General features: G+C 42.5%; 1 protein-coding gene across 3 annotated transcripts in view; it reads left to right on the top strand.

Moving 5' to 3' along the window:
- Nucleotides 1-12,735, top strand: part of TBC1D9 (TBC1 domain family member 9) — a 77,753-nt gene that overhangs the window by 40,902 nt on the left and 24,116 nt on the right. For all 3 annotated transcript variants that reach the window (XM_019534384.1, XM_019534383.1, XM_019534385.1), the window contains exons 3-6: nt 3,015-3,133; nt 6,934-7,162; nt 8,944-9,205; nt 10,574-10,781. In XM_019534384.1, coding sequence (XP_019389929.1) covers nt 3,015-3,133; nt 6,934-7,162; nt 8,944-9,205; nt 10,574-10,781 — 818 coding nt within the window. The remainder of the gene's footprint in view (nt 1-3,014; nt 3,134-6,933; nt 7,163-8,943; nt 9,206-10,573; nt 10,782-12,735) is intronic.

The raw sequence follows: 12,735 nt of genomic DNA, 5'->3' as shown, positions 1-12,735 counted from the left end.
GACAGGACCTGCCACTGATGAACCCATGTTGGTTGCCCCTAAGCATGCAGTCCCCTGCTGGCCCCTCCTGGATGTGTGCCAGCATAATTTACCCTAGAAGTTAGTCTTCTAGGGTAAGTACAGACAGTTAAAGAGCCCGAGGCTGAATCGATTCGATCTTTCCAGGTTAGTCTAAACTGCGTAGATTGAAACAAGAAACAAGTGAACAGACATCCACTTCTGATTCTGGAAATGCTGCTACATGCCTGTAGTGGCTCAGGCCAGAAGTTTGAGGGCACAAGAGCAAGTCTTCCCTTTGGCAATGGCTGGAAGGCTGGAGGAAAACTGGGAGAGAAGCCCGAGGCTTCAGGCTTTTCCCCTTTCCTGCTCAAGCTGAGGGGTGGGGGCATGGCTAGGCCCCTTCAGGCCTGCTGAGTATGACTGGGGGGGAGATTTAAACTCCCACTCTGACCTGCATCGACCTCAGCTGGGGGTGGGAGGAAGCAGCCCCTGCCAGGCTTTTTCCTTGCTCCCCACTGGAGTTGGGGAGGTGGCAGGGGGCAGACCCCACTGGGCCAGCATGCTGAGGGGGAGGGGAGGAGTGTTTAAACCCCTTCCCTTTCCTGCACGGGACCCTAGCCTGTCTGCGCTTGGCAGGGGCGCAGGAGCCCCTACCTGGCTTTTCCCCTACTCGCCACTGTATCGGAGGGGGTGGTGGAGCCTTGGCCAGATACCAGCCGGGACCAGCATGCTGAGGTGGAGGGGAGAGAGGAGGGATGCTCCTAGGCATGCGTGCACGCACTGGTACAGAGCTGATGCTGGTGGTCCGGAGCCTGGCATAGCTTTTTGGGAGTCTCCCAGCTGCAGCCAGCCCATGTTTTCTGTAGCTGCTGCCGATCATGGAGCCTGGGCTGCTTGCAGCAGGGCTTGCAGCCTCCCAGCCACCCGCTGGGAGCAGCCCGGCCGCTCTGTCTCTGGCAGCAGCTACCCGGAGCCAGGGCTGGCCATGGCGTGTTGAGCAAAATGGCCTCATGTGCCATGTTTGGCACACGTGCCAGGAGTTGCTGACCCCTGTTATAACCTAAACTCTGTTCTTATAGAGCTGAAACAATTGGATACAAATAGTAGGGAATTTGGCCTCCTTCCAGTTATTGATTGCATAATGAGCAGCTTGGCTTTCTTGAATGATGTAAATAGTTCATGCTCAGTTAGTTATAGAAATTTCCTAGTCCTAAATCCAGTTGTGTTTTCAGGCGTGGTTGGGCACATGGGTCCAGACAAACATACTTTTGGGGTGGGTGAAATGTAGGGGTTCATGACAGCTGATCCATAGTAATTTTTAACAGTTGTTTCTTTCAAGATCAGTCTGCTCCAGTTTAGCTTTCACTTATCACAGGACAGAGTGGGTACACTAAAAAATTATTGTGGATCAGGTGACCTATAATAATTGCTTTTAACTTGGTATATAATTTGATAGTCTGTTTGCAGTTGTTCAGGTTTCAGGGCACAACTCCATGTTTCCACATTCAAGTTCTACTTTCAGTAAATACTCAATTGAAATTCACTTTGTGTGTGAGATTCCTGTCATTGCTATATAATGTCTAAGTGGCCCCAACTAATATCTAAGTTTTCACTTTGATTTATTCTTGTTTTAGAAATAAGAAGAGACGTCTTTGGAGGCACAAGCCTCTGTTCTCCAAAATACTTTGTAGTGGTCAGAAATAATTCTATCTAGATAAAATAAGTGATATTTATTGGAAGCTTACAGCAGATAAAAAAGAAATAAAATGTTGTATATTAAATTCTCATCATGTAAAAGGTTCTTTTTAGTGTAGGCCAGCACTAATTTGCAGTTTATACATATTCATGTGGTAGAAGTAATATTTGACTCCCTTTGTAGAAAATCAAGCCCAATATAATTGACCCCAGCTGTTGATCTTTAAAAATGAAGGAAATGCATACAAAGGATATGCCTTATTGCATAGATTTCATAGACATTAAGCCTGGAAGGGACCTCGCAAGATTATCAGGTCTAGCCCCCTGCCCAAGAGGTGGGAAGTATGCTGGGGTCAGGTCACCCCCACAAGATAAGCATCCAAGCATTTGTTAAAGTTATCCAGAGTAGGTGCTTGCACCACTTCTGTGGGGAGTCTATTCCAGATTCTGGAGACTTGGACAGTTGGGGTGCCCTGGTGAACAGACATTCTCCCGGTTCCTGATGCATACCCCTGTATACTTATAGGTTGCCACCAAGTCACCCTAAGCCTTTGCTTCTCTAGGCTGAAGAGTCCTGTGCATTTCCTCATAAGGCCTGTTCTCTTGACCTCTAATCATGTGGGTAGTTCTCCTCTGGACTCTCTCAAGCTTCTCTACATCCTTTCTAAAGTGTGGAGCTTAGAACTGGATGCAGTACTCCAGCTGCGGCCTCACCAAGGCTGAGTAAAACAGGAGGATGACTTCTTGGGTCTTGCTTGAGATGCAACTTGTACCATCAAAATACAGAATGCTTTGATGAAGACATTTTGCCACAAGTTACATTTCCATTCTGTTATGACACATCTTTTGGCAAATTCTACTAACTGTCTGTTTCAAATGCGTTTTATCTTAAAGCTTGTCAGTTGCCTTTATATACTGAGAGAGTGATTTTTTTCTTCAGTCTAGAATCATGTGTTGAACATTAAAAAAATTCCTAGTATTCCTGAAAGCAGTGTATTGCCTTCTATGGATAGATTTCATTAGCATGTTATTTACAAGTCTCTGAACTCTGGTCAGAATTTATACTCTAGTTTTTCATTAGTTTTTAAACTAAGTAATGATACCAATGCATGTGGCACGTCACAAGATGATCTTAGAAATTGCCATCTAACGGTAGTGAAATAAGTGATTCGGGAAGAGGTGTTCCATAGTGAAGTACTACCTTTTTCAGTCCTAAATAATTTATTTTAAATATCTCTTGTGTGGCTTTCTATGTATGTGTGAATCATGATGAATAAGGTGTAGACATCAGCAAATTATCTACTTTGTTCTTTATGCAGGTTGTTCAAGGAAGGAAATCACTGAACATTGGGAATGGCTTGAACAGAATCTTTTGCAAACGCTTTCCATCTTTGAAAATGAAAATGACATAAACACGTTTGTCAGAGGAAAAATACAGGTAGCATGCATATGTGTAACCATTGTAAATGATAGAGGGGGGCTTTAGGATGTGAACTCTTATGTATCTTATCAACAGATTGGACCTAGTGGTCTCTACAGTGCTCTGTTCCTTAAAACAAAACCTCATTCCAAGTGACCCTATGGCTATATCTAGGTTAAGGAAATTTGCAGTGGTTGAACTATCTACATGAAAATACTACGTGAGGTTCCCAACTTCACCTGTTTTGTCGTTGGGTTCTGCTTCAACATATAAGGTTAATGGTGAAAAATGTTTTTTGGTCCAAAAGAAATGTGCGGTGATTTACAAATATGCACAGACGTTTTAGAAATGTATACATATTTCCCTCGATTTATGCAGTAGAAGCGTTCCCAGGGAACTGCATATAAATCAAATTTGCATAAAGCAAGCCCAGTTTACAATGGAACAAATAGGGATGCATTCCTAGGGCAGTGACAGAGGGAGGGAGTGGGGCTGGGGCTAGGGCTAGGGCTAGGGAAGGGGTGGGGAGAGGGGTGCGCCACAGCCCAGTGGCTGCAAGTAGGCGGCATCTGCCATTCCCGGGGATGCAGCAGGGGCAGCACTGGGCTCTTTGTGGTGCTCAGGGTGGGTGGCAGCCCCACTCACCTTCCCCCCCCGGGGTGCCGGGAAGAGCTTGGTGCCTCCACCAGTCCGAGCCTGCTCTCATCCTGCTGCAGATGGCTGCCCACCCCTGCTGTAGCCCTGGGAGGTTTGGGGCATGGCGCAGCCTAGCAGCTGCAAGCCATTTGCATCGGTTGCTCCCAGAGCAGCTGCGGCAGGGTTGGGTAGTTGCCTGTAGCCGGACAAGAGCAGGTTGGGGCCGACAGCCACTGCAGACTCAGGCTGGCGGCAGCACCAGGCTCTTCAGGGGTGGGTGAGTGGGGCCTGGCCCCACGGCCCTTTTCCCTCCCTTCGCAAACTCAGACTTATCTTCTTGGGGTAGGATGAAGCGCACTTACGCCACTCACGTAAGATTGGCCTGTGCTGATCACATATATGCCAATTTACCTCACATATAACAAATTTGAGGTAAAAAGGGTCATCACCAGGGATCCTGGTTTTCTCAGATTTAAGTCCCCCCCTCCCCATTTTCTGTTTAAAAAAAAGTAACCCCAAATCCACATTTTTCCGTGATTAAAATGAAACACTGCTATATAGATATCTAATGTATTAGTATAGCAGTGTTTCATTTTAATCACGGAAAAATGTGGATTTGGGGTTACTTTTTTTAAACTGAAAATTGGGGATTTTTTTTAAATCGGAGAAAAACAGGATCTCCGGTCATCACATAAGAGCAAATTTACATAAGTCAAGGGAAACCTGTATAAGTATCTGAAAATAGATGCAGTGAGTTATAAATTGTACTGGCTTACAGAACATTAAACTCTTACAGGTACCGATGCTGATGTCTTAAATGAGTTTTGCTTTCTGTATTACATGGGAGAACTTGGAAAAAAAATGTTGGCAAATAGTACCAACTGAACTACACCAAGTACACCAGTACAAAACCTCTGTGATCCAGACCTTTGATTCTGTCTAGCTCAGGGGTCAGCAGTCTATGGGCCATGGGACCAATCCAGGCCACCAAGCAATGTCATGACACAGGGACATTGGTGGCATGTCCACAGAGGGTCATATATACAGCAGAAGGGAGAAGCAGGAAGGCACCACCCACCTCAGGACTGAGCTGCATTCATTTTGACCCACTGGTTCTAAAAGGTTGCAAGCCCTGGCCTTGCTCCATTCTTGGCCATACTGGCCAGAGTGTATAATTTACCATGGGGCTGATCTACAAGAGCAATATGACAGTGGCCAGCTTCTTTTGCAGAGCAGATATACAAGGACTATTGGGCTTGCCCCAGTTCCTTGTTTCTTAGCAGTGGGAAGAAATCACACAGCATCTGCCATAGCAATCCTTGTCCCCCTGCAAACCCTAGGGAGAGACAGATCCTAGCCTTGCATACCTAAAAGAAATTTGGGGGCAGGCAGCCCTTGTGTGCACAGTAATTTAAGGGGGTCCCCCCTTCATCTTAAACCCCAGCAAAAGGTTCCTACTTGCAGAGTGCCCCTACTTGCTGCAAGCACAGCCCTACACAGATTCTTACCTGACTGCTCTGCTAGTCCCTGTCTGGTTGGGAATGTGTGCCAGAGCCCCTGTTCCAGTCCACAGCGTGCCAAGCTCCAGGACCTGGCAGATGTGAAGGAACATCCCAAAACACAGCATCCTTCTAGATGTGTGAAGGCAGCTGCATGGTTGATTCTGTATCATGTGCCAGGTAGCAGCTGCAACAGCAGGGGCTGGTTCAGAGGCACCAGCATGGCTCCAACTGGCCTGGCACCTGGTATGAAACAGCTTCAGGACACATGGAGGAACCATGCCACTGCCACAGATCCTCCATGTATCCAAAAGCTTTGGGATGGGCTTTGCAGTCTGCTTGGTGAGCTGTTTAAAAGCTTGGAAGGGCATATTTAGGCCATACACTGCAAACCCCTTCTGTTAACTGCAACTTTTAAAAAAAAATTATTGTCTTAATATTACAGCAGTTTAAAAAGTACCAAAGGATTCTTGGCCAGCATCATTATGCTTCCCAAGGTAATCCAGACCAGTTTGGAAGGAAAGGAATCTTTTCCTCTTATCCTGTGTGTTGGAGGGCTGTCGTTAGCTCTTAAGCTAGGGACAGAAATTATACACAAACCTGTATAAATGATTGGAAACCAGTTTCCAATTCCGAGTGGGGGTGTTTGGTTGCACTTACTTAAATCTGTAACACAGCAGAAGTTCAGTGCACATAAACTGTTTTCAAAATGGCCAAAACTGGTTCAAGATAAGCTTGGATGGATGTAGGTTAAGATAAACCTGGATGGACTTTACTGATTTAGGTTCATTTAGCTTCTGTCTCAGATCCTCTCCAGATCCAAGTTAACTCAGTCTCCCAGCATTCCAGGTTGCTTTGCATCTCCCTCCCATGCTGCCCCTCACAGGGTGGGCAAGCTAGCCTTGGCCCAAGCTGTCTGCTCCAGCCGTAGGGAGACATGCTCTAGCTTCTGACCTGATTCACTGCAGGCATGTGGTTGCATTTCTAGTATCAAAAGTGAATATCTGTTCACTTGCTTATTGGTTAAATCTATACAGCTTAGACTAACCTGCAAAGATTGAATTGGTTCAGACTTGGGCTTTTTGACTGTCTGTACTTAGCCATAATGTTTTTGATCCTCTAGCCACATCTGGAATGAAACTGCATGACGTACTCCCTGTATATTCTGTTGGGGTAATCTAAAAAAAAGACTAGCTATGTGCTGGGATGCAAGCATACACCTCTCACCTGTTGTTTTGGAAGTAGAATGATAAAGGAAAACTGTGCGTTAGTCTCTCTAACCATATTTCTCTACACTTGCTGGAATTGAATTTTCCTAAATTCATTTTTTTTCTACAAATTTTTCATTGACATTTGCTGAAAAACATTAGGTTTTATGAACACTTTTTTGACAACCTTTTTACTTCTCAAATAGGAGAGGTAGTGTAGTTGAGAGAAAGGGAGCAGCTTGGTTTGGATTTTGAGGCATAGGCAGAATGAGACAGGTGTGGTTGATAGGACAAAATAAATAGAACAGAACGCTGGTAGAACATTTATAAAAGTAAGGGGCAGTGGAAAGAGGTCTTCCCTTTTTTGCACATCATCACTGGTCATGGCATTTATATTGAAAGTATAATTAAACATAAAGTACATAATAAGCTTTTGGTAGCTATTACCCTTCATATTTTCTTCCTTCCTCTTCAGGGCATCATTGCAGAGTATAACAAAATCAATGGCATCAAGGAGGATGATGACACAGAAAAGTTTAAGGAAGCCATAGTGAAGTTCCACAAGCTGTTTGGGATGCCTGATGAAGAGAAACTAGTGAATTATTATTCTTGCAGTTACTGGAAGGGGAAGGTACCCCGTCAGGGCTGGATGTATCTCAGCATTAACCACCTTTGCTTTTATTCTTTTCTCATGGGAAGGGAGGGTATGTATAACAATAAGACAGTCTATGTACTCAAATGTTGGTCAGAAATCCGATACGGTTTATTAATTTATTTGTTGAACATCAAGAACACTTTATGTATGCAAATACCTAAGTAACTATGGTCCTTGCCTCAAGGGATTATAGCTACCCCCTAAATCACATACTAAATCATATTGATATACTGTACTTCAGGTTTCAGCATTGTTGTGATGGTTTTATTGTTTACAAATATGTCCACATAAAAAAATCGTATGAGGGTGGCAGGATCTGCCACCATAACAAGCTGCAGAGCAATGGGATAAATTGCACGTGCTGGGCCACTCTGACTGCTTAGCTGACACTTCCCACAAATACAACTACTGAGCAGGTTCAACTATCCTATGAATAATGCATGGTTTTCTGCACGTGCCTTAGTAAGGTTGAAAGGATTCTCAGGTATTTGTGTTTGTGGATTCTCCTATAAAACTTAAGTTTTCTCTCAGACAAATAGAATAAGATACCATATACTAGTGACAGAAGAGCTCCTAAGGTGCATATAAATTTTACAATGAAGCACTGAAATAGTAAATACAGTAAAATCTCTGTTATCCGGAATCCCCGGCGTAAGGGGATTACTGGTTATATAAAAATTCCAGTCAGCTGAAAACCCCTACTAGGGGTTTTCAGCTAACAAGGAGTGGAGGGTAGGGGGGGCAACTGCATCTGGAGTGGGGAGAGGGGCAGTGGTGGCTGCCTGCGGAGTGGCAGCAGTGCCAGGTGGTGGGTGGCACCTGCTGTGTACAAACTTTCCCCCGCCCACCTCCCTCTGTGTCTGGCCAGAAGTTCCAGTTAATGGAGTTAAATGCCGGTTAGTAGAGATTTTACTGTAACAGACATAACTAATGTCATCTTACCAATTCCTTCCATAAACACTTGTAGCTGTCTAGAATAGGGATTGGCAAGGTTTTACAGTTTGGAGGGGAAGGGGATTTAACAGAGTTTCTTCAACTCCAAGCATGGGTTGCTTCCAACCCAGCCAGAGCAGAAACTGGAGCCACTGCTTCTCCCCCCACTCCCTCACCGCTCCGTAGTGCTACTTCTGCTTCTTCCTGCTACCCGAGTGAAGCTCCCCTACTACTGAAACACTGAAGAAGCTCACTTCCTCTATCGGCTGAATAAAATGGCTCCAAAGGCCAGATCCAGCCTGTGGGTCATAGGTTGTCAATACTGAATTATGGGATTAAAAACATTCAGGGATGTGAAATCCATCTGGCTCCTGTTAGCATCTTCAGGTAGATCATTTAATTCTTATCTTATTTCTGTTATGTTGAAGAGACATTAAACCAGGGTTAAAGTAAGGGCGTTCATATGCTTTTTAAAAATTGTTCATCTGTTAATTGACTTCCTTGGGGCCCACTGACTCTGCTGAGGTGGCATTCCTTGCCCTCCAAATTTGGGGTAGATATCAGACTTCTGGATAGACATTTTGGGAAAGAAAAAGGGTAGATGTGTTTTACGTGCCATTTCATTGTGGCAGTGCACGTGCATGTAGCATTTCTCATCTAAATAATGTATCCTTAATTATAATCATAGTTGCCTGAGGTGGCAAGGAAACCAAATGTATGTTTTCTCTCTTCCCTACTGAGTCTACACTGATAGCTCTGCCTCGCAGTTTTCTAGGTTGTCAGGAAATTGTAATCTAAATACATGATGTGTAAAATATCAAATTGGAGAGCTGCTTTTCTGTCAGCCTGCAGATAACTTGTTTCTGTGCTGAATCTTGTCTGTTTTCTTGTGTTTAGCAAAGTTAGTAATCCGCTGGGTGGATATCACCCAACTTGAGAAGAATGCTACACTGCTTTTTCCAGACCTAATCAAAGTGAGTACAAGGTCAAGCGAACACTTCTTCTCTGTGTTCCTTAACATCAGTGAAACATTCAAACTAATGGAGCAGCTTGCCAACATAGCTATGAGGCAGCTTTTGGATAATGAAGGCTTTGAACAAGATCGATCACTGCCGAAACTAAAAAAGAAATCGCCCAAAAAAGTATCAGCACTGAAACGGTAGGTTTAATCAAGAGATCCTCTTATGTTTTTACTTCCAGATTTGGTATCGAAATTTCCTGACAATATTCTAATTTTTTTTTAAATTAAAGAGGCGTTACTGTTCTTTAGTGGTAGTGAAAAGCAAAGAATGATTTATATATAACTATTTGGCTTATCACTGAAATAGGTATGGAGAAATCTGCCTAGATTGCAGCAGTTTAAGGAAAAGCTCGCAAAAGTTTACAAGAGCTCCTAAGGTGCATGTAAATTTTACAATGAAGCACTGAAATGGTAAATACAGTGAAATCTCTGTTATCCGGAATCCCCGGTATAAGGGGATTACTGGTTATATAAAAATTCCAGTTAGCTGAAAACCCCCAGCAGGGGTTTTCAGCTAACACAGAGTGGAGTGTACGGGGGGCAACTGCATCTGGAGTGGGGGAGATGGGCAGCGGTGGTATCTTCTTGGTCATTTACAAAAAAAAAAAAAAAAAAAGTGGCTCCATGGGGTGGGGGAAGTGTGCAGAAAATAAAAGTAAATCAAGAATGTAAATGATTGAAAGGGGCTTCTAAGGTAACTAATAGACCTAGATGAATTAAGAGCACAATGTATAGTTAACTTGTAGAATTCATTTCTACAGGAGGTGGTTAGAGTCAGATAGCATAGCGAAGTTCAAAAAGGGAGTAGATAAATTCATGGGTGATTTGTGGCTGAATGGTTGGAAATGTTTCCTCTGGGATCTCTAAACCTATAATGGTGGATGCTAGGGAGGGTATAGAATAGAGGATGGATTGCTCTAGAGAGATTCAGTTCAATTCTCTTTGTAGCACACACTTCTGCTGCTGTTGGAGATGGGATGTTGGGGTAAGTGGACCATTGGTCTGATGCAGTTTGTTCTTATAACAGCGGATGAAGCTGGGCAAATTCTCACTTACACCAAGACCCCTTTATGTAGCTCTGCTAATTTTTAAAGGGGCATTCCATTGTAGTTGTTCCCATCTTATTCAAATAAACTCCTTTTACTTGCTGAGGTTTTAATATAAAAAGGGCATTAAACCCATTTGTGAATACTTTGTCCTGTTTTAATGGCATTGAAAAGTGGTTATGGGTAGTTTTTGTTGCAATTCCATAGCTTCATATAAAATGCAGCCAAATGCTATCCAGAAAATGTTTCCATTTCTCTCTCACTAGTGGTATTATACCATAGCTGAACTGTTTCCTGTTAATTTTTTTCCTGTTAATTTTTTAAAATTTACATTGGTGTAGCATATGCTGCAGTTTCATTTTTTTCTAACTAAATGACATTTCATATCACTTGCATAGGAAGGCTACACATGTGAAATGTATTTTCATGTGTACTAGTATCTTTAAAACACTGTTTTTAGGGATCTTGATGCTAGAGCAAAGAGTGAGAGGTATCGTGCACTGTTTCGACTTCCCAAGGATGAGAAGCTAGATGGACACACAGATTGTACCCTGTGGACTCCATTTAACAAAATGCACATTTTGGGTCAAATGTTTGTTTCTACAAATTACATCTGCTTTACCAGTAAAGAGGAGAATTTGTGCAGCCTCATTATCCCTCTCCGGGAGGTAAGTGTGACATTTGAAGTTCTCTAGAGTAGGGGTATAATTTTGTTTCTTAGAAGTAGACAATGTCCTAGCTTTAATTTGCATTCATTCAGGAAGGCCCTTTTAAACCGTTTGTTATTCTACAGACATGTTACTGTAATTGGGTCAACAAAGGAGCACCCATTAAATAGCATCTTAGTTTTAGATTCATGCCCCTGCAATATGTGAAGTGTCTTCGTTGCCCACTCCTTATAGCCCTTGGGATTCCTCCATCCTTCATCCTCGTGGCTCAGTGTACTCCAGGCAAGCTTCTGAGGGAAAGACTTTTTAGAGCTGTCATAGTAACATTTGTCAGTGTTATATGTAAAGTTAAATACTTGTAATGCTTAATGGTGAATTGATTAAATGACAGCTTTGCTGTTGTGGGGGTGAACAGATTTCAGCTTTGCATTATTAATAACTGTCAAAATGTTGTGTTTTCCTCTCTCCAGAAATTGCTGCACTATTTTTCAGTTTTTAAATCTAGTTGGATAGCATTTAAATCCTACATCAAAACACCAGTTTTGGGAAGAGACTGCCAAAGAATCCCTCTGCTTGATAGATACAGCATAAATATTTTAATATTTAATACAGACTTAACATTTCCCTAGCATAAAAATGTTTTAAGTATATTATAATAAAAAATCTTTTAACAGTTTTGCAATATGGAGTATTGCTTACAGATCTGCATGTATTTCAGGATGAGGAAGAAATGCTCGAACTAGGAGGCTTATTTTCCTGGGAATAACAACATAACTTACGCATAGCCAGGGCCAAAACAGCTCTTTTGAAAAAATAATCTAGGCTGAGGCACTTGTCTATTTGAAGATACTGGTTTTTGTTTTTTGTTTTTTTCCACAAATCACTGAGGATCAAAATAAATGGTGTTCCATTGGAAATCCAGCTTCCTAACAGGGTCACCATGCTACTTTTGGCCTTGATGAGCTGAGATCAGACTGCAAATTCACATTGCTCTGTTAATAAAGAAGTCAAGAGGAACAGCAAATTGCCCAATTAAGTGTGAAGAAAGAAACAGACTGAACAGCTGCATAATGTGATATGGACTCATAACTGCTTTTGGCAAGAACAGCTGTGGCAACATGGGATTCCAGTGGCTGTCCAGACCTTGGGCATCTGAGGGAATATATACATGAAACTTGACAGATTTAATGGAAAGTTGAAACATGATGTTGGGTATTGACACTGAAAACATAAGGAATTCAGAACTTGCAGGGACTTGATTCAAAGCCCTAAGGAAGTTTTAGATCAGGCCCTGCATTCTAATGCTTTGTGAGTCGCTAGATAGACACAAAGCATATCAGGACTGATAACTTCTGTTAAGTTTTAGTCCTGAAGTAAGGATCAGAGACAGAGGTCTGAGTCCCAGAATTCATCACCGTGGTCCCAGTCTCTAGCATAAGCACTTTTACGTGTCTGCTGCACTTGAATGGGGAAGTGGTTGGTTTTCTGCTAGTGTTCAGGAAAAAGTGTCTGCTTCAGTCAACCCAGTATCCTGGCTGTAACATCCAGTCTAACCTCATATTTTACTTGTGCTTCGTCTCTGAGCGCTCTCAGATGACTCTAAGTGGAACAGAAAAATAACATAGGAACATTTTTCCTTAGGTATTTTGAATATATTTTTAATGAGACTCTTCTACATTACTAAGAAGCAGGTGGATTTATAGTTAGTAGAAAAACAAAAGGAAGTTGGTTGAGAAGAAGAATGGGGCACTATCATTTAGAGATTGAAATGTGGATTGTGGTCTCTGAATGCTTCAGAGATGTTAAACGAAGAACAAATGATTCTATCCTTTTAACTAATGAAACATTAAGCTATTGAACTAATGTCTGATCATGAACCACCAGGATCCTTAAAGAAGGATCGTGGTAACTTGAAATGTGCTTTGTCTTATTCTGAAGTGCCTAATGCAATTTT

This window comes from Crocodylus porosus, unplaced genomic scaffold, assembly GCF_001723895.1.
Source record: "Crocodylus porosus isolate Cpor-Errol unplaced genomic scaffold, CroPor_comp1, whole genome shotgun sequence".
Lineage (NCBI taxonomy): Eukaryota > Metazoa > Chordata > Crocodylia > Crocodylidae > Crocodylus > Crocodylus porosus.
The sequence above is the reverse complement of the archived record's forward strand: the minus strand, read 5'-3'. Positions and strand labels throughout refer to the sequence as shown.